Genomic DNA, 21729 nt, shown 5'->3' with positions numbered 1-21729 from the left:
GCAGAAAAATCATGTCGTTTCAGTCATTTACACATTACTAATGTCAATTCATTTATGCTAATTATTAATATCAATCGCTAAATTTAATAAGTAGAAAAAAAATTAAAAAATAAGAGAACAATGACAACTGATTTTTAATTCACTCTCACTTAGGATTAGGTATTGAAGTAAACTCAATGACTGAATTTTAACTGACAAGATACCGGTCAAGAAACCTTAAATCATCCTTCGTTCATTTCACAGCTGATTTTTCAAGCTGCAAGGAGGAAATATAAATAATACAACTTCTTCTAATACACTTCATTAGTGGATTAATTACCCCTGCCTTGGAAAAAAAAAAATTTGTTTTGTTTCCTTGCATCAGTAAACATGGAGAACTTATACAAAATTTCTACCAAAAACCTCTCAAATTATCACACTCCCGCCCCTCTCAAATCACCTAATGCTCTAGCTCTACAAGCTTATGCCTAAACACCGTCGATTACAAGTAAACGTAACTCTTCATTCTTTATCCTTCAAACACCAATCCTTTAGGAGGAGATGAATTACAAGTGTACAAGAGCAAGCAATTTCGGGATAAATGAGATTTAGTTGCCGTGTCTCTATTGTTTCTTCATCTTGCCTACTGCACCTTTGCTTCTATTTGGCTTTCGTTTTTGCCCACTCCGTTTGTGATCCTCTGGTTTTTCATGCTGATGCACTTCCTCAAACTTGATTGGTTTTATAATTACACCAGGTTTCTTCACCACCTGCACAAACACAGGCAAGGTGAGTGGATAAAAATTTGGGAAACATGATCAAGTCATTATGCTGCAAGCAATACATAAGCGGAGCAGAGAGAATTAAATGGGAAAAGAGGAGAGAAAGGGAACAATGGAAATAGCTTCCCAAGTCAATGCCAAACTATATTTCACAAATCCCCTCTCTTTCATCACATGAAAACCTTACACAAGCACCCCCACCCCCCCAAAGGAAAATATGAGGTTTTGAGGACTATTGATTTTGAAAAGATTGAATAACTTACATCTGGCCGATTAAGAGCTCTGATTGCTGTCTCTGGGTTAAATTCAGACCCAATGGGCATGCGCATACTCTGTTCAAAAAGTTCCTTGGATGTGAAAGGATATGGCAAACTTTTTGTTTGCAATTTCTCAGCCTGTCAAATACAAATACAGAGAAATTAAGAAAGAGAACCACTTAACCACCAGAAAGAGTGCAATTAGACTATGTAGAAAGGGAAACAGAGTGCAACTGGATGCCCCTATACCAGAATGAGAAACACTTTGTCAAGCATGTTCCTTAATGAATGCACACTAACAAAGAATTGGCTCATTTGACACAAAATCCAACATATTTACTAGTATGACATGTTGACAATACAGTTTATTTTTATCTTCAAGAATAATTGATGACAATAATAAATTTTTCTCAAAAAAAAATCAATTTCACAAATATTAGAATTTTCTGGCACACAACTCTTAACCTTTAATGTCCCAGTTGAAATCACCTCAACACATGCTGAGATGGAAGTTGATTAACAAAACTAAACCACTTACCTTTTTATCTAACTTCTCAGAGATGATGACATGTTTGAGATGTGCATCCTTCCTTTTCTTAAGAGTTTCGTCCCTCTTCCGCTTTGCATTGTCATGTTCTTTAAGCATCCACGAAGGCAAACCTTTTTTTTGCTGTATATGAGTCCATTGGCCCCAACCAGGGAGCAAAACAGGTTTATCAGGTTCAGGATTTTCCTCATTCAAGATCTCCTGTTTATCCTTGTCAAATTCTTCTTCCACATCATCCCCAGCAAAAGCATGTCGAATGAGCTCTGATTGAGAGGGAAGTTCATATGAGCCTTTGGGGCCTGCGGACAAAATCCCATCCACCATTTGTCCTTCGCTATCTGAATCACTTCCCTCTTCTCCCTCCTTCAGAGTTTCCTAGAAAAGAAACAGGACAATAAGGAGCTGCCCTAACACACCAAAGGTAGAGCATAATTAACAGTAGCAAAGAGATCAAACCTTCAAGTCTTGATTCCGCACAATAGGTTCCTTGATTTCTTGTGACTTTTTGACATTCGCATCCATTCCATTCCCACTTTTCATCTGCCATTGCATACACACCAGTTAGCGTACAAGACCAGCTTCCTCTGCATTTAAGAACGTGATAAAAAATGATAGCAAAGCATAACCTTTCTCCATGAGTCTGAGGTAAAAATAGCAACTTCATATGTTGTTTTTGGACCCGGGCCTCTAACAATGTCATCAAAATTCTGTGAGCCACAAAAAAAGCAATATCTATTACCCTCAAGGAGTAAAAGATTTGAAAAAGGAAGGCCACAACAAAATCAGAAGCCACATTACCCTGAATACAGAATCCTGACGAACATCAGCAGCTTCTTTATGAACACAGTTAGGGCCAGCATCCTTCTCAACATCATTTTTTCTGCCACCCTTAATATTAAGATTATCTTTGGCTTCCAAATCATCTTCACTATCACTATTACCATAATAATTATCCATTTTCATCTTATTATTATCAGTTTTGATCTTATTGTTAGATTCTGAAGCTTCATTATTAGCCATGCCAAAGACCCTTCTACCACTTGCAGTGGCTGGTTTTAAATTTACAGCACCATCTGTCCCCTCCAATTGCTCATACTCCTGAAGAGCAAGCTTTGCTTCTTCAATAGCTTCTTCCTTTCTTTTCTTCAATCCACGAACCTAATACATAACAAATGACGCACAATATATCAGAAGAAAATAAGCAAATACAACTTACGAGTAAGTCTTTCAACAGTCCAAAGGAAAAATTGAAGCAAAGCATACCATGAAAGGTAAAGAAAGCACTCCAGAGTTAGGCACTTCCTCATCGTCTTCTAAAACTTTCAGTGTCTTCTCTTTTGCTTTTTCTAGCAACTCTGATCCCCTATCCTGGTCTGAACCCTCATCATCCTCATCACTACTGCTATCACTGCTGCTACTACTACTGTCCTTCACAGTGTTTATTTTTCTTGTTAAAAGAGAATGATGGTGAAGCTGTTCAGCCATAGCTGCTCGAGTACCTTCATCCTGGGCATTCAAACCACGCTCTAAAATACGCCTTGCCCACTTTGACTTATTTTTGTGCTTCAAAGTCATTCGCTCCTGCATTGTCAAGTAATAGAGAGAAAAATCAAGATTCCAAATTTTTTACTCTATTTTTGGGTGAACACAGATGAACTAATATCATTTGAAGAACAGAATATTGATGAAAATCAAGAAAGATGATGGATTACCTCAGCCCGTTTGAACTCTTGCTTCCTAGCCTGCTCTTTGGCTGCCTCAGGATCCATCAGCATTTCTGCAGAAGCTGCTTTAAGTTTATCCTTATTTTTTAAACGATGATAGGTTTTGGACTTGATCTTTTTGATGCGTTTTCTCTTCATTTCATGATGGAAAAGAAGGCTGCGCATTTTAGCAATGTGATTTCGGTGCTTCATGTAATCTTCTGCAGATATCTGCCAAGCATCAATGAAGACCAGAGACACTCAAATAATCTTGAAGATCTTAACAACTGAATTTTTAAGCAATGACAGACCAACAGTTGCACACAATATTATATGCAATTGAATAGAGACCATTGCAGAAGCATAACATATTAAAAGATCCAGCTGATTTTATTTATATATCTACAGAAAAATTTAGAGAATGACAAGCTATAAAATAAAAATATGCAAAATCAAAATGCAACCTATATTAATGTTTGCTCCTAATATGACAAATTCCTTTCATTCATATAGAAAATTATGATCTCAGTTGATTTCAAGACTTCTTCAACATTATAGTCCAAACTTGTCAGAGCCAAAACCTATAAGCTCTCTGGTAGAAAAACCCTGATGGCAACACATATTTCTGAAAATCTATAAAGCAAAAAAGCATGCTAACATCTGAACGGAAAGAAAGTTGAGTCCAAATTCCACCAAAAAATAAAACTTAATATCGGCAATCAAACATTAAATGGTCATATTAATTCAGTTCGATCAATGATGTGTAAATGCACTGGAGTATATCTGAGAATCTTCAAAGATCTGACCATGGTTGTAAACTAATTTAACTATGTCTCATCCAGACATGCAGTAATTTAGTGTATTCAATATATTTTAATCAAAAGATCGAAATGAAAAATCATCACAAATTTAAGGGAAAATTTACTAAGCAAGGAGAAATAGTTTGTTTGGTTATAGAAAGTTTATGACCAGAAGGAGAGGCAGGCATCTTGCAAACCTATAAAAATAACAAATGCCAGGTTTAGTGAACCAGGTCAGTCTAAAATGCCGATACCTTATTTAGTTCCAGAAGCTTGGAACCATCTGCTTTGTGAGCTTCAATAACTTTTTCATCATAAACCAAAGAAGCAATTTTCTTCTCAAACTCAGTTCTAGGCTCAAATTCAGAAGCTATTGCCCCTACAGTTGAAAACCCCAAGTCTACATCTTCACCAAAAAAAATAGTCGGAGCTTCTCTATTCCTTTTGACCAAGTGTTCCCACTTAGTAATATCTTTCTTTGAATGTTCATACACTGCCATCCTCTCCAACTTCTCTCTATCTGCCTTTGGAAGCGGAGCTTGAATAGATGTTGACTTTCTGTCCATGTGTTGCACTCTTTTTCTAAGTTTGCTATACCCAGGTTTTCCTTGAATAGGCTCCAACAGATCTTGAACTGTAATGTGGCCATCACCCTCCAGAACATCACGAGTAGGATTGTATTCTGACTCAGGATGTGCCTCAGATATAACCACATTATTTTTCTTTTTCTTGCCTACATTGTCAAAAATTTGAGACCAAGCATATCAACTCAATAGTATAAGGTAACTTTCCAATGCCCACATGAATAGATCCAGATAATTTTCTCATTTTTCAATTAAGGATGGCATGTTTACCCATTGCAATTCATGTAAAATATCACATGTATGTAAGAACTGTTATATACAAATATAAGTTTCAGATTGATGACTATGTCATGTAGACAAGAATTTTCACATAAAACACAGGTGCTAAGTCCTGTGTCAGACAGATATCGGCCATATTGTTGAGGACATTTAATTCAACTTCTCAAACAACAGAGCTGTTAGAAACTTATAAAGAGATACCAAGAAAAGATAGGATAATTAATTAAAAAGATGACCAAGATGCTTATTCTGTCTATTAGAGCCCTACAACCATTAAAAAGCACGCATAAGTCATTGAACTTGGTTTATCAGTGAACCTCATACTTATTCGTCAATGTATATTCAACAAAGTCTTACCTTCAAAGGCATCACTTGACATTCCAGTGATTCCTTGCAACATCCTCAAGTGCCTTCCATCATCTTCCTCTTCAACCCCATCACTACCATCAAGATCTTCAATCACATTCCCCTCATTTCCACCAACATCAAAGTCATTGTCGTCGTCATCATCATCATCCGATGACACATTTTCATCCTACATGAGAAGATTAAAGTATTAATAAATATAAGGAACAAGAATTTAGGATGCAAGATACGACGATATCCTAGAAATAATAAGCAGAAGACTGTGAGATGTGCGATAACCACTAATTTTATCAAAATACTTCCTAGAGACCACAGAATCATTTATGCCATTACTCATAATTTCATCAAATTGTGGAAATCATTGCGGAGTTATTGCCTCAAGCAACAATTAGCAGCTTGATATTCAAATTAAACTATAGCTCCTTAACATGATTCAAACTCAATTCACTTCAAGCTTCAATCAATATAGCTTCATTTGGAAGATCTATATTTAAAAAATAAATAAAAATTAAATTCGAAAATTGAGCAAATGATAGAATACAAAAACCCTGAATTTCCGAATTACAAAGTGTTTTCAAATTAAGAACATATAATAAACTCTAGAACATTATAAATTTATTATGAAAAAAAGGAAAACTCACTTAACGAGCTTAAAAGTGAGAAGCGAACCTCAAAATCCTCGGGAAGCTCGTATTCATAGTTCTCGACAGGGTCGAAGCGGCGGTTCTTCCGAGACTCTTCTTGGGGCACTTCTTCCTCGTACTCATAAACATCGTTTTCCACATTCGAATTGATCTCGTCATCGCTGTTGGATGAGATTCTAGGGTTCAGGCGGTCGAGCTCCGTTCGCAGCGCAGAAGGCAAGCGAGGACCTGTTCTGTTCCTTCTCATATTGGATTTATCCTTGCTTTTCTTGGTTAGGCCTTTGGAGTTTGAATGCTTTTTGAACTTTTTGTTGGTTCTGGATTCGCCGCCTCCTGCTCTCACTTTCCGCTTCTTTTCTGCCATCGCTAAGCAGAGCTTGCGGTAGCGGTGGTGGTGGCTGCAAATAAATTGGGGATTCTCAGTGAGAGCGAAGGGGTTTACTAGGATTTAGGAATTTGGAGGCTAGACCCGACCCTTTCTCGAAAGGGTGTGGGTGAACTGAATCTCTGACCAGGGTAAAGCTTGGCCCTTCGTTAAGAAACTGGCTCAAAGCCCAGCTAAGTGGGTTTAAACTTTGAACAAGGACAAGTTGGTGGATACAAAATTTGGGCTAAAATCCAAAAGTGGGCCACCAAGCAAACATGGGGTTTCTTATATCAGAGTACAAAATTTTATTTTCACACAGAGCAAATTAACTATATTTAAATTGGCATTACATTTTAACTATTCAAGTCTCTAAATGGAGTTGAATTTGGTTTTATATTTTAAATATGTAATGATCTATTTTATAAAACTATTTAAAAAATGTGAAAAGTATATATAACTTTACTTTAACGTGGAGACATATTGCGTTTGATAACTCAAATTGAAATAATAATTGCATGTGACATTTAAAAATGAAATTTCCATATCTTAACTTTGCTATATGCAATATTTTCCTTCCAAGGTAAGCTCTTTAAAATTATTATTGCCACCTCATAAATCAAAGGCACCTTCCGTTTCGCCCTGTCATATAATTCGTGTTTCCTGGCTCTTGAACAAATTTAGTACACACTAAGTTTTTTTTTTTTACTTTAATTTTCAAATTTTAAGCTAACTTATAAATTTTAATCATTTACTACTACTTATTTTGGTTTAAGCGATGAAGCATGATCAGCTTGTTTGTAAAAGCAAAGCATGAAAGTTTCGTTATTAAGATGTCAATAATTGAAGTATGATTGACTGTAACAAAACCAGCAGGGCAGCAGCATCAGCCAAAAAGTTACATGAACTTTTCTCAGAACATGAAAAAGTTACATGAAGTAGATTATAATTATAAAGCTGATCGTCGTGCATGGTAACTGGGCTGGCTGTTTAATTGCGTAGATTAGGTTGGAATCCCCAGCCATAAATGGTAAGGATTGAGTTTTCTGAACTTGGATATGAAAGCAGCAATCTCAAGGACTGTACGTCATGCATCATGGGCAGAGGCCTCCCCTGAATTAAAACCCCAGAGCACCAATGTTGCTGATCTCCCTTCCTTTATATATTCAGTGTGGAGGAGGAGGAGACTATATTCCTGCAATTACGCCTTAATTATCTTTCTCCAACGGAGTAATTAGCATAGTGAATAAGCTCGAATATGTTTTGGAAAAATAAAAAGAAACGGAAGAAAAAAGAGAGAGAGAGAGTAGAATATGATGAGAAAATGGGGAGAAATTAATGTATATTATCTGCAACTACATTACTTACAAATTATTTATGCATTAGAGAGCTTGCAAACGAGGTAGTGGAAAAAAGATAAAGGAAGATAGGGCGAGGAACCCGTGTTGGAGAAGGGGAGCACGTGCAGAACGCGAGACATGGCATTTGAGAAGCCAAAAAGGATTGGCAATTTTGCACGTGCCCTGCTTCTCCAACAAGGAGCTACTCACCCGGCAGCTGAAACCATGAACGAGTTCGAAAACGTGTTTGAGTAGAGATGTGTGAGTGTAAGAGATGAATGAAGAAGGTCAAGTATTTATAAGTGCAAGAGAGAGAAACGGGGAGGGACGGAGCAGGCTTCTTTTTTTTTATTTTATTTGTAACAATTCCAATGAGTAAGGGAGGGAGCAATGAGTGAATTTGATAGTGTTGAGGGACTGGGCTAGAGGGGAGTGGAGGAAAATCTCTGGCAAGGAGAAAGGCAAAAGCCATGCCATGCAATCATGGTGGTACGCAAAGAAATTCAAAGTAGAGATAGCTAAGGAAGACCAAGCGGGTACTGTCTGCCTTAATTTCACAAAACCCATGCCACCACCAATGTGTTTGTTCCCTTGCAGGATCCGAGGCACAGACTGACAAGCAGAAAAGCCTCTAAAAACCTATCCCACCAGCAATGAAAAAAGATAACCTCCCTCCCTACCATTGCTTGCCTTTGGATCAAGAATCTCGTGCCATGACATCGGGTCCCACCACCATGTATGGGACTATGGGGCCATTTGCTGGGGTAAGCCACCTCCCTCCTTTTTTTAAATTGAGTTTCTCTTTGGGGAAGAACCTGTTGGTGCAAGAGGCAGAGGAGAATAATGTAAGAGTGCACGTAGGCTTTGCGTGTTGCCGTGTTGGGTGCAAACGTGCAAACTTTTGAGTGTGGGTATGTGAGAGAGAGAGAGAAAAGGGTGTTTCCTAACAGGGAAGGGGGCCTCCCTAGGTTGATATGATTCCCTATTAATGGAGTAGGCACAGCTTTCACCCCGGCAAAGTTTATGGCCTTGTTTCCATAACCTAAACGACTCGATAGAATTTCTAACACCCTGATGACAGGGATTTAATGCATTTAAGCAAAGCAATATGGTTGCAAAACGAACCATATTATCAAATCGTGCAAACTTTTAAGGATGGAGCAAAAGTGTGCAAATATCAAACTCGGAATTGTAATAATGATCCCATACAATTATAATTGAACGAGAAAACACCCAGCTAATTTCACAATTTCTTTCTGAAAATTTTCCCAAAAAGCCGTTATCCATCCCATCCCATTCTTTTTTAACACTAATCCTGAATGAAGTTAAACTCAGCAGCTGTTAGTAGACAGACAGAGTTGTTAAACTCAAGGGTCAAGTTCCTGTCTCAGAAGACAGGAAGCCGCAAAGGCTTACACAAGAGCTCAGAAGCTCTGTGTTTTATAAAAAAATTGGTAAGATCAAGAGGAGAGTTGAAAGTGCCTTTTTTTCAATATATATATATGTATGTATGTATATATGTATGTATATATATGTATGTATGTATATGTATGTATGTACCTGAAGTTGTGTCACCCTTAAATCTCCACTTCTGTCATGTGGAAGAAGAACATAGATTCTGAGATGATGTCATCATCAAAATCTAGAGAAATAAATGCTAGCGTGTGCATCCTGCTCCTGCAAATTTTTTTTTGTGGTTTTGTTGTAAATGCCTTATTGGGTCATACACTCAAATTTCCTTCACAAGTTTTCAAAAGTTTACTCATGCTTCCAACTTCCAACACGCCAAAGTCCACCATGCTTTGATGCATATATTTGACTTTGCCTTCAAGAACAGAGGAACAGCAAGAAAACAAATTGGCCGACGTATGATATTATCATAGCCTATGACTGATTTTCAGTTGACTCTTGTTCTTGCCATGATCCAAAGACAGATTTTTCTCCCCGGAAAGTTACGCCTGTTTAGATATTTACCTATACAAATGCATGGGCTTCATTGATTAAAGTCCATCACATGTTCCCAAGAGGGCACTTAGTTGAATAGATAAAGCAGGACAAAGCATTAGAACAAGCCAGCGATTAAAATTTGTGTTCAAATTTTCTTCTCTATGAAGTAATGAACGTAAATTATATCTCCTATATTCAAATTTCTAAAAGAAATAAGGGATTCGATTCATTAAGTTAAAAATGTATGAAATTAGAGCACTACAGCATGACAAATCCCCTGCCTGGTATCCAAAAGGGGTTGACAGATAGAAGGAAATATAATTTCATGAAATTACAAGATAAGAGAGATTAAGAACCGCAGCACAAAATGGTGATAGAACAAATATGAGCAAGTCAATCCACAATTGGAAGGAAAACTACTTGGGGTGTTTGAAATTAACTTGAACCAAGTAACGCATCCTAATCTGATCCATATTGTAGACTATGTATTCATTGTACCATAAAGCACCCTGCAACAAGAATTCCATTGTATAAAGCAAACACAAGTTTTGAGTATAGTTTCAAATTAAATGGTTAATTTCCTGGAATAAAAATTCCTGATGATACCTCACGTTTTTGCTCCTTCGGCTTTCCAAGGGGAACTATGACACCATCATCAAGTGTCCAGGCTTCAGAGGGATCTGGTGCAGTTGCACCAACACCTTTTGTGCTGCAATACAAAATTAACTTCACATCAATTAACATGTTACTAAGGAGAGTAGAACAGAACTAACATTTATATGTTGCCACCAAATGGCACTAGATAAACAGTAGATTCAAAACATATGTGGCAGGAAAACACTCCTCACTGTATCTAGCTGTGGGTTTGGAAAGTCCCAAGATTTCAAAAACAAATAGACGGCCGGGTTGCTTATAAGCTCTCAGTCGTTCAGGTAGAATTTTACAAACCTCAACTTCCCATCTGGCAGCTTATCAGCATCACTTTTAGCTTGTAGAAGCTCAGCCATGTCACCCAGTGCAACCTAAGAGGTAAATTATTAATGACTTGTGAGAATACTAAACCACAAGAAAGACAAGAAAAAAATGATTTATGGAAGCGCCAAGGCATGCACACATGACTAGCAAGCAGTCAATTTCAATAGTTCCAAGAAAATTCATATGCAAAACATCAAAGTAGTGAGATCAATGATTGGAACCTTTCAATTTCAGTCCATTGAGAATTAACCAGTTTGAACCATTGATACAAAGAATATTCAGTTTGGAATCTCTGACATAAATTAATACTCAGATTGCAATCTCTGCTATAAATCCTTAAAGTTGACACAATATTTGACATATTTGATGGTAGAACCATGTTCCACTGTATTACCAAATTATCATTTGAACTGAATTAAGAACAACCTCACATAGAAGCAGCACCCCAGTTGTAAAGGAAGAACTAGTGTAGCAATAATTTGCACTTTTGGAGAACATATCAGCAAAGTAAACCCCCTTTCCAAACATGTAACCTGTTACAGGTGCTTCAGGTGGAGCTATGCGCAAACCTGGCGGATGTTAAGAACCAGATGCGGTTAGATAGTGGTTATTGACAAACAACCTCACATTCCCACTCATACATTCTTGACTACATGCGTAAACAAGATAGAAAAGGAAAGGTCTTGGGACAGAATTGCAATCCCAAGGTCCAGAAACAGCAGAGAAAAGGAAATACATCCTGCCAACAAATCTGTACATACTTAACTACATTCAGAAACAACAGAGAAAAGGACAGACCTTGGGACAGAATGCCAGTCCAGTTAGTAAGCCGGGAACCATGCCACAAAAGCATTCTATTTTTGGTTGCAGAGAACTGCTCAAAAAAATAAGAAGCCATTAAGATAAACCAACATAAAACACTAGGTAAAAGGACATTCTACACTTATCAGGGAGATATTAACTTTTTTTTTAGAAAAGCAACAGGGAAATATTAAATTTTAAATACAAAACATATTCATGGGAGTCGCACCTTTTTAAAGCGTTCAATTTCACCTTCTCTTGCCACCTTGAATATTTGAACAATATCAACAGTATAATGTGAATGCGTCTTTGCATGAGTGTTCTGAGAATACTTCGCAATCTGAGCAGGGGAACAAAAAATGAATAGAGAAAATGTAAGAAAGCTAGCTACCGAAATGCATGGCTAAAAATGTAAGGGAAATTGCAAAACTAATCTGTAAATTACATGTTTTTGTCAAAATTTGAAGAGGGCCTCGAAAATAGAAATAAAAAGTTACAAGTTGCCTAAGTTTTTATGTTTAAAACTTCTAAATTCTAATGCTACGCAGACTAACAAATACCATAGCAAATTCCTCAGAGTCATCGTCCAGTGGAATCAGTTCACAATGAAGCTGTTGGTAACGATAATGTAAAGGATCTTCCTGCAACAACGGCACAAACTTAAATTAGAACAGAAAAGCAGTGCATGCATAACCCGTTGAGAAAGAACAGGAAAAAAGGGTAAGCATCTCAAGATATATATACATATATATATATATATATGGACACATTAATATAGCAAAAGAAGTCAGAAAGGAAGAAATTTGGGTACTAAAATTGACTTTTCCATAAATTAAGCCCACTATAGACCAAAGCAATCAAGGAAGCATAAATTTTTAGCAGTCAGCTTAAGAAGAAAGAATGAGAACGGTTGAAAAGTAGACTTTAAACAGATACAAAGAACATAGCAGAAGTCCATATGCTTTACAGGTCATACAATTACAGCACTAACAAATGCAAAATAAGCTCTACAACAAACTCACCTTTCTCTTCGGGCACTCACATATGATTCACATAAAGACAAACATCTCATAAATTTACAAGCAAAATACAATCATGGTCGCCAGATGCAGTGCTTGTTAGTCATGCAAACACTTCTAGTTGTTTAAAAAACCAATTTACTGTTCAAATTATTTAACAGATGAAACCAGAAAGGAGATTAAAGGGAGGAGAAGATTGTAGAAAAGGTACAGCACAGCTTATAAGGAATACCTCCATCATAGTGTCGTCCGTTAATAATTTCGCTGCAACCTCTATTTCTCCCAGGGCTTCAACCTTCAATTACATAAAAGGAACTGAGAATGCTCCTTCTAAAAGAAAGCAACTATGAAAATTGGCACCAACATGTAAAAGGCTCACATAAACAAGCAGTCAATGTTATTAAAAGCTGCACGATGAATTCACTGAGGTTGTCAGGAGAGTAATTAGAATATATATATATATAGGCTGGCTAGATACAAGAGAACCCTTCTAACAAGATAGCAGAAAGAAATCATATTTCTAAAACTAAAATTTAATGAATCACCATTTCCAACTTCTTTTTCAACTTTTGAGGCGTGTCAATGACAAAATCACCTGCACAGTTTATATTTCGATGTTAGTTGTAATATCATGTATGGCAAGAGAGAGACAGAGAATGAGAAGACTCACGCATTTTTTTAAATCCAAAATCATGTGGAATCACAGTATAGAATTCCCTGTGATTAAAAAGAAAAAGAAATTAACCAAGAATCAAGAATGAAAATTCCACATTTCTTCAAAATGTTAGAAAGTTTTAATTGACATGACATGCCGTTTGGAATATAAAGCTACTGTTATAAATCTGTAATAAAAGCTTAAAAAAGTTCTTACGAGCTTAATTGCTCAAGTTTGCTCCTGTTTGATTGGCCAATCACATCAGCAATTCTTTTTAAGACATCATAGCCCTGAACATATCCAATTATTAATTAATTTGTTATTTTAGGTAAACTCTACAATCAAACAAAGGCACTCGTGCACATCAGTATATGCTAATACTGATAGTTAATGCAAGCTTTAGAAAGGCAAGCTTGCAGAAGCAGCGTGGAACCAAGAAATTCCCTATAATAAGATCAATGCTGAGAAACCATTCCAAGAACAATGCACAGCAGGAGGTAGGGGGCCATAATGGATGGAAAATAGGCACTCAACTTGAAAAGTAGAATTAAGGGCAGAGGAAAAGAAGTCATTTCTAAACTCAAAGCACTGAGAGCTGTGGCACCAAAGCATAACTTATACGTACACTGATTCAACGACCAAACTAGACCTTCACGTATTTAAAATAGTTTAAAACGCAGGCCTTGCAAGCAAATAATCACCAAAGTGGAATACTTTTTTCCTTCCACAATCTTTTATACTTTCTAACTAAACAAAAAGGTTTCAAAGAGAATGTTCTGTGCATGTCTCGAAAATTACCCTTAAAATTGTTGATTTGCTTAGCTTACCAAGTGGCAACTTGTCAGCATTGTATCCTGAAAGACAGCCAAAACATTTATATGAAATAATAGCAGCAGCACACAGATTTAAACTAAGAGGAATTTATTAAGCAACAGAAAAGCAATGGAAACAAATGAGGCTTAAAAATCGAACGAAACATCCATCATGCTTTTGGATACTTTAGATAACAATGATTAGCTAACTAACCTATTTCCATCATTTGTTGCTTCATCATGCTGATATTGCATATAAGAGAGATAAATTTAGCAATGCGTTGTTCAAGCATTGTCTCTCGCAATTGAGCACCAACGGAAGAGTCTGTCTTTTCTTTGAGCTGAACATAAGTAATGAGAATTCAAAAGTTTCCATCAAGCATCCAAGTCTCCATATACAAGGTAGGATATAGAATGCCCTCCTCTCCCATTCCCCTCATTTTCTAAAACACAATTTTTTGGCAAGCAAAAATCTGGATTCTTAAGCATTCAGCTAAATTAGGAAGGGGGACATAGAGGGAGGAGGTGCAGGAGCCAGCAAATCATCTATTTGTGGGTTAAAACAACTCACATCAGATTCTTTTTCTTTTTCATCATAGTCCATTTCCAGCCAGGTATAGCACCTTGGGTAACAGACAAAGTCTTTTCTGTTGGACCAATAGTTATTGGTCTTGTTAAAGAACTTTGATTCAAACTCAACAATTGCAGCTTGTTGTGATGTAAAGGGGCCGTGTAATTTAGTTTGACCCTTTATACCAACTCTACCCCATCTATTATATACCATGTATGTCTTCCAATCATCAGATTCTGCAAGAAAATACTTAATAAGGAAATCATGATCTTAGAAAAACTAACGAACACCATACAGATCCCAACCCCCCCAACCAAAAACATGAAGATGTCGCAATAGAATTTAGATGAGCCTAAGCCCTCTTAGCATTCTTTTTCTTTCTGAAAAATAATTAAACTATAATTTATAATGTCATCAAAAGATGCTTAAAGCAATAAATTTGAAAATTAGTACTGCAACAGCATGTGTAACCGCATTATAATAACTGAGAAATGAGAATTGCGAAATAACCTAGAAGTTGGATCACATAGAACTTGTTATTGTTATGCCCAACATTCGTCTGATTCAACATGGCATCATAGATATTATCACCCTGCATCATAGAAATTAAAATAAATTCCTTTTTAGAAAAATAAAATTAAATTAAACCAGGCAGGCAAAATATTTCCAAACTGACAGGCTGTTAAACGGAATCTAAACTGCAAGACTAGCCTGTTGTAAAACATGATAATGAGCCTTTATATGATCTGGAATCCCTTGGTCAAGAACTGCCGCACCCTTCTTTGTCGCCGTAACGATTTTCTCCTCCTTGCTACTGTCTTTCTCTTTTTCTTCTTCTTCTTCTTCTTCTTCTTTAACCACCTCTGTCAACACAAAACAAGAAAAAAAAAACTTGCTTTATTCTTTTATTAATGGAACTAACGAACAAAACTGCAGAACAAAATTACAAATACTAATCGTTACCGTCAACAGAGTTTTTCTCTGCATCTTCGCAAAGCCTCTCAGTGAGTTCTTTTCTGGTCCCAACAGTGGAAAGACCTCGAAGAGTAGCTTGCTCGCGTAATTGCTTAACACTCATTTGCCGAAACTCCTCAACGGCCTTGATTTTGTTTGAATCTTCATCATCATTATTATTTTGATTAGACTCGCTCCCTCTTTTTTTCTTGTTACTTTCAATTGCATTATTAGCATCATTTTCTTTATTCTCCTCTTCGTTCTTCTTCTCTTTAAGCAAAGCTTCCTCCAGTCTCTGCACCTGTTAACAACTCAAAATTAAGGAAAAAGTAAGAAATGTGCTATTGAATTGTTGTAAAGTAAAGGGCAGACAAGTGAGTAGAAAGAGAGATTGGGCGACCAGAAAGGGCTTGGTTCCGTTGGTGTCAAGCCCACGCTTGGCGAGCTCGGTTCGGAGCTGGTCTACTTTGAGCTTACTTGCCATATTTTCGCTCTTTATAAGCGGAGAGAGAGCGGGAGAACTCGGTTTTTCAGACTGTTGGAGGAAATGGAGGGTTACCTTTTTAGATGATGGAAATAGTGGTTCAAAACTCTGTCGTTTTAGCAGCAGCTTTCGGAGCACGATACCGCGCGTCTTCTGGCATTTTTTTTGACTAACCCAAAATTTGAAAAAATGGATGCTCCCTACGTCGTCGTTTACGATTAGAATAATGAATGAATGAATCGTGTCAAGCACTCTTAGTAGATATCGGGCCGAATCCCCTGAGTCCAGACGGGAAAGCCCGTTCAGAATTGCAGATTCCAGGAAAATTGAAAAGGTTGAACCCTTTGTCCGTACACTCACAAGAACAAAAAATAAAAGGAAGGAAGGAAAACGTTAAAACCCTTGAATTGGTTGTTGCTGAGGGGAGAGTGAAATTTGTGAAGCAGGCATGAGTAGTGAAAGGCAAGAGCTTCAGTTGGATCCGCAGATTCAGTCGGCTCAGGGTTCGAGAGAAGACATGATTTCGTGGGTGGTGGCGTTGGAGACGGCTTTGTTGCCGTGCTTGCCGGCCAGAGAGCTTCAGGCTATCGACCGTTCTCCCCACCCTTCTCATCAGAGTCAGTAACCATTTCCATTTTCTTTCCAAAGCGTTGCCTATAGTTAGATACTTAGTTCTGGAATCTAAGATAAACAATGGGGACGCATGAACAGCGCCCTGGTGATCGATAAATCCTTAAAACACAAATTAATTAATTAATGAAAAATGAAATACAGATGACCATAAGTCTCGAGTTGTAGTTTTCTTTTTTATAGTACTAAAGAAGATAAAAGGCAACTTAAAGGGAGTAGGGGCAATTGCAGTCGCGTGCACTTTTTTTTCACTGTTGAATTACTTTCTAGTTTACTCTTTTCTTGGTAGATGACTTAATGCATTCATTATTGCCTAAATTGAAGCTTCAAAGTTACTAAATTTCAGATGCTTGTTTCCACATTCCTCAAGTTACAAATTAATCTGCGCTTGACATTTAAATTACTATCTCTAGCTTAAGTTAACCTGAAAATTAAGTAATTTGAACCTTTTTGGATCGAATTCGTATGTGCTGAATTTTTATATTTGCAATATAATGTAGTTGATGTAGAGAGACATGCTAGAGACTTTATGGAGGCTGCCAAGAAGCTACAGTTATACTTCATTGGCCTGCAGCGTGAGGATCAGCCAACCAGGGCTGAAATGCTCAGAAAAGTAAATCCATCCAACTGTTACCATAGATGCTGTTTATATGATTACCCAACTCCAATCCAAAGAACCCTTATTTGATGTGTTTCTTGTTCTAATAGGAAATTGCAACAATGGAAGAAGAATTGAAGGTAAAGTCTGAGATCATCAACAATCAAGAGAGACTGATCCAGGGATGGCGTAAGGATTTGACAGACCAACTGGACAAACACAACACTGAACTGGAGAGAGTATAGTTGACTAGCAATAAGGGCGTAGTGATCTCTAAGGTTATTTTGCTCGAGATTAGTTTGAGTTAGGGTCTTGCTTTACTACCAGTCATCTTATTGCTCAGTAGTGGCAGTATTTTTATTCGCTGCTTGTTAAACTGCAGGAAGCACAATTAATTCAACCCATCAATATACTGATTTAGTCTTTCTGCTAAGTTTGATGTGAATGATGCTGGGCAATAACAAGTGGTAATTGATGGTTATTTAATAACCATGAATTTAGGTTCCCTTTGGTATTGAGATTGGATTTTAATAGGTGGGCATCACATTTCACATTACCTTTTAACTAACTGCATATCTGACTTTCTAAAACACCCCTCCGGTGAAATTAATCTGTAAATCTTATCACTCGTTCTGGGTTATTTTCACTGTTGTCCATAGATATAATTGTTTTATGGTCATTTTCATTCTATAAGACAAGTTTTAAGGAAATAATAAGTTTGTCAAAATCAAGCATCTACATCATTGATATATATATATATACCTATAGATGTTTTTTCTTTTTTATAATTTGCATGCTTTTAATATTACTAAAAGCATTGGCTATTTATTTCAAAAATAAAAAGTCATTGGCCAAGGAAGCTTAGTGACAAAGTCAAGATTAATGTTGTAAAAAATGAGCAAAAACAATCTGACAACTCTTTGGATAATGTTTTTAATTATTCTTTTGTGTTTAAAACTTTTGCATTAATTCAACAAACTAACAAACATGGAAGTTGAGTTCAGGGGCAAATAAAATAAACCATAAAAAAGTGGGTAACATTATGGTTCCACGTAATTGACAGTAATTTATTCAAAATAATTAGTTCTAATAGTTTTAGACATTATTAGAATTTTTTTTTTTAATAATTTCACATTTTTCAAAATTTAAATGATTAATACTATAATACAATGTTATTATTTATTATTTTAAAAGTGAAGTTTGAAAACTTAAAATTTTACATTAAAAAGAATGTAAGTGTATTAAACTATATATTTTCATACACAAATAATTCTATAAATTAATACCATATTCCTACCAAACTATTTCCAAACCAAAAGCTGCAAGGTAAACTTTTCAAAATTTTTATCAACACTCTTTTATTATATACCAAATGTTATAATATTAACATCCCAACAATCACATTTCATTAGAATGTTGCAATAATAAAATCCCAAATGCAGCCTCAGGTCTCTGATTAGGAACCATGACAAAAGTAAATATGGGCTGCTGCAACTACAGCACTGAAGTTGACACATCTGCTTTGGCATAAAATTTTAAAACCAAATAGCATCCTCAATGTTTCTACTCATATTAGCACAAAGTAATAAGCAGGTAAGCATAAATCAACTAATTTTTTCAAAAAAAGACTAGTACTAAATGAAAAATTGTAGCACAAGGTACATATCTGGACTACAATCTACAATAACACTTCTGAAGCTCTAGTTCAAGAGAATATACCACAAAATAGCTATTAGATTTGAGGGCATCTAATTGACCACCCATAAACAAGGCCTTCTTCTCAAGTAGATGGCAACAAAAAGGACTTGGGCATTTTCGGCTTTCCCATCTACTTCTTTGCATAGGTAATCAACATCTGGTTTTGCTGTATCTTGAAACCTTGTAGTGCCTGCATTGCCACTGTTGATTGCATCTCGTTTTCATACTCCACAAAGGCTATACCTGGTTTTGTTTCCACCATCCTAACGTCCTTTAAACCAGGGTATTGGTTGAAGAGCATTTGCAGCATCATCGTGGTTGTATCATGAGGAAGATTCTGAACAAACAGAATGTTATTTGGTGGTGCTGGCGCTTCTGGAACAATTGGTCTAGCGCCCAGATAGGGTATTTGTGATAGCTGCAGCATGTGGAGGAAAAGAAGCAAATGATGAGGATCATCTACATTTTTAACCTTTTTTGTCTTCTTGACGAGAGGATGTAATTAAATATTAATTTCAACTAAATAAACAACAAGACCCTTAAACAAAGGAAAATGTTTCTTCATATACAATTCTAGAGTATCCAATCTTGACCATTGATCAAGTTGACCACCACAAGTCTCATGGAGGTAGCGTGATAATGAATGGTCAAGTTCAATTAGCATCCAACTTTCCTGAGAGAAAATTAAAGTGCAACTAGTTCTTCAACACTGCAAAGCAGTACAAATTCCATATAGATTTAATAAAAATTGCTCACTCCAACTCTTTTGACCAGCATGAGGTTTACACCAACTGGATTTCAGCAGTTCATAAGTTATATATGCGGCCAAAGCCTAAAAAATATAAACTTCTGAGCAATCTGTACTGAGGATATAGTTGCAAGATTAAGCAGGGTTAACTTTAACCAGATCTCATAGAGAGAGCAAAGATGTGATCAATCACGCACTAAGATACTATATTTTACATCACTTACAGGAGGTGTTGCACCATAAGCACCCGGATAAGCTGGATTCAAACCCGCTGCTGCTTGATTAGGATCAAGTTGCTCTTTTCGTTTTTTCCCTCCTACATTTAAACAATATAGAAATCCTTCAAGAGAAGAAAAAGAAAGCGAACTACAAAAAAGATAAATTTGCATGCCATATAGGTCAGAATAAGTAACAAGTCAAAGAAAGAAGAAGAAATAATACACATGCTTAGCGTTAAAGAACATTTAGTACTAAAACATAACCATCCTGAGTTTTACTTCCCCACCACACCTATATGTACCCAAAGGTACTTTCTACTGAATAAATGAGTTTTTGGTGACGATGAGGACCCAACTAATGACAGAGAACATCTAAACAGATCAATGGTGGGGCAAAAGGAAATAACAGCGAGAAGAGGAACGACGCGGAAGGGATGAGATTTACTTTGAAGTTAAGACAATTTATAAGGCATCTAAATGTGCATTCCATGATTATAAATCAACGGTCAATGCATCGATTGGTAATATCTAGATAGGCTGTGACGCAAAGTTCGAAGAAGGATCCAAAAAGACTCATAAATCCAATTAATAATAGAAGAAAAAACATGTTACTAACAACAACAATAGAAATATTGATTGAAAAATGGCATACAAGAACAACAATATTACTTGCTCAACTATTAGCTTCAACTAAAGATGAGGAAGACAGAGGAATGTACCCTTGTCCTCATGCCTCTTTCGCTTCTCTCGGGGAACAAAAGTACCATCTGCTTTTGCTATTATATCTGATTTAGTCTTTGCGTATTGTATTCTCTGCAAATTATTAAACATTATTTGCATTATTTAATAGTAAAAAAACTTATGATGCTTTATGGCAGTATAGAACACTGTTTAAAAAAAAATAATCCACCTCAATCTCCAGAATATCCTTTCCATTCTTCTGAAAAAAAAAATGCAATTTTGACATATTAAAAGAAACTTTAGTCAATTGTTGCATTCTCCACTAATGACAGTACCCTATAAAATCTAGCCATTGTTCTCCAAAATAAAAGGCTAGTCAAGCAATATTGGTTAAAGACTAGACAGAAAACAACCTAAACAAAGACACAAACATAAGCCCAAAAACCAAAAACACTCAAATTACTGAAATTTATCGAATCATAGACAAAGAAATACAAAAGTTTTTAAAATACAAATACCATTTCCTTGTCGTAAAAGGGAAATCCCTGCATTCGCCTAAGAGCATTGGCAGCGGAGTTAACTTCCTCGAAAATAACCCAAGCTTGACCTTTGTGTTTCAGCGTCTTGAATGCTAGCACATCCAGTATCTTCCCAAATTGTGAAAACACAGCGTGCAATGATTTCTTCAACTCTGCACGCATCATTCAAAAGAGAAAAAAAAATCAATAAAAAACATACCAATGTAAGCCTTTTTCTTTTTTCTTGTTTGGAGAGTTTAAATAAGTACGGTCAATTTTGATCTTCTCGTTGAGATTGTTGATGTATAAAGTCATATTCGGAGGAACTTCTTCGCCCTGACTAATCTCCGCCATTTTTATCCCTAGCTCTGGCTCTAATCAAAAGCAAAGAACAGTGAGTGAGACGAGCAAAATATATATATATTTTTTTTGGGCAAGAGCAAAATGGGGTTTAATGCGGGGTTTTTTCGGGTAAATGCCCTAATCGAGTGCAGAACAGTCGACAGGGAAAGCTGGAAAGGTCGAACCCCATATTGGGCTGGGCTCAATGTTTTCCTCATGAGGGCTAAACTTATGGGCCAAAAGCTTTGTAACTTGGGCTGAAAAGTAAAAGGGTCGGCTTGGTCCAAGTCCAGTCCATAAGTTTCAAGGCGGTTTTTCGTCTAGTATTTATGACCCAAACTGACATAAGGATGTTGCCACCGCTTAAGAAAAATGAACTGTTGTATTCGAAACTTTAAAATGTGTTTGATTCGTTAAATGAAATACAGAGAAA

The 21729-nt window shown here is 36.5% G+C and overlaps 4 protein-coding genes across 5 annotated transcripts; 1 reads left to right on the top strand and 3 right to left on the bottom strand.

The window, feature by feature from the left end:
- Positions 1-128: 128 nt before the first annotated feature.
- On the bottom strand, positions 129-6431 carry LOC110414263 (U3 ribonucleoprotein (Utp) family protein). The gene is made up of 11 exons (XM_021425357.2): positions 5967-6431; positions 5289-5466; positions 4323-4801; positions 3278-3499; positions 2829-3146; positions 2364-2723; positions 2192-2272; positions 2022-2105; positions 1557-1940; positions 1025-1156; positions 129-749 (listed from the first exon to the last, which is right to left on the bottom strand). Exons 1-11 carry the CDS (start codon positions 6303-6305, stop codon positions 603-605), a joined length of 2724 nt encoding a protein of 907 aa, XP_021281032.1. The 5' UTR covers positions 6306-6431; the 3' UTR covers positions 129-602.
- A 3361-nt stretch (positions 6432-9792) lies between these two features.
- Positions 9793-16056, bottom strand: PARP2 (poly(ADP-ribose) polymerase). Of its 2 annotated transcripts, none has more exons than XM_021424506.2 (18): positions 15939-16056; positions 15389-15680; positions 15137-15288; positions 14936-15017; positions 14426-14661; positions 14069-14195; positions 13841-13896; positions 13259-13332; positions 13058-13104; positions 12933-12982; positions 12620-12682; positions 11929-12009; positions 11598-11708; positions 11366-11441; positions 10994-11136; positions 10541-10614; positions 10199-10301; positions 9793-10101 (listed from the first exon to the last, which is right to left on the bottom strand). In XM_021424506.2, exons 2-18 carry the CDS (start codon positions 15501-15503, stop codon positions 10009-10011), a joined length of 1683 nt encoding a protein of 560 aa, XP_021280181.1. In that variant the 5' UTR covers positions 15504-15680; positions 15939-16056; the 3' UTR covers positions 9793-10008. The 2 variants fall into 2 exon arrangements, with proteins under 2 accessions (XP_021280181.1, XP_021280180.1); XM_021424505.2 differs by lacking the exon at positions 15939-16056 and adding an exon at positions 15780-15905.
- Positions 16057-16158: 102 nt separating this feature from the next.
- On the top strand, positions 16159-17524 carry LOC110413624 (mediator of RNA polymerase II transcription subunit-like protein). The gene is made up of 3 exons (XM_021424507.1): positions 16159-16480; positions 16994-17106; positions 17202-17524. Exons 1-3 carry the CDS (start codon positions 16312-16314, stop codon positions 17334-17336), a joined length of 417 nt encoding a protein of 138 aa, XP_021280182.1. The 5' UTR covers positions 16159-16311; the 3' UTR covers positions 17337-17524.
- Positions 17525-18612: 1088 nt separating this feature from the next.
- U1A (spliceosomal protein U1A) lies at positions 18613-21405 on the bottom strand. The gene is made up of 5 exons (XM_021424863.2): positions 21224-21405; positions 20955-21127; positions 20475-20568; positions 19762-19853; positions 18613-19207 (listed from the first exon to the last, which is right to left on the bottom strand). Exons 1-5 carry the CDS (start codon positions 21306-21308, stop codon positions 18920-18922), a joined length of 732 nt encoding a protein of 243 aa, XP_021280538.1. The 5' UTR covers positions 21309-21405; the 3' UTR covers positions 18613-18919.
- Positions 21406-21729: the final 324 nt, after the last annotated feature.

This window comes from Theobroma umbraticum, unplaced genomic scaffold, assembly GCF_002168275.2.
Source record: "Theobroma umbraticum cultivar Fairchild unplaced genomic scaffold, ASM216827v3 scaffold_4.1, whole genome shotgun sequence".
Taxonomy (NCBI): domain Eukaryota; kingdom Viridiplantae; phylum Streptophyta; class Magnoliopsida; order Malvales; family Malvaceae; genus Theobroma; species Theobroma umbraticum.
This window is presented reverse-complemented; position numbering and strand designations above follow the sequence as displayed.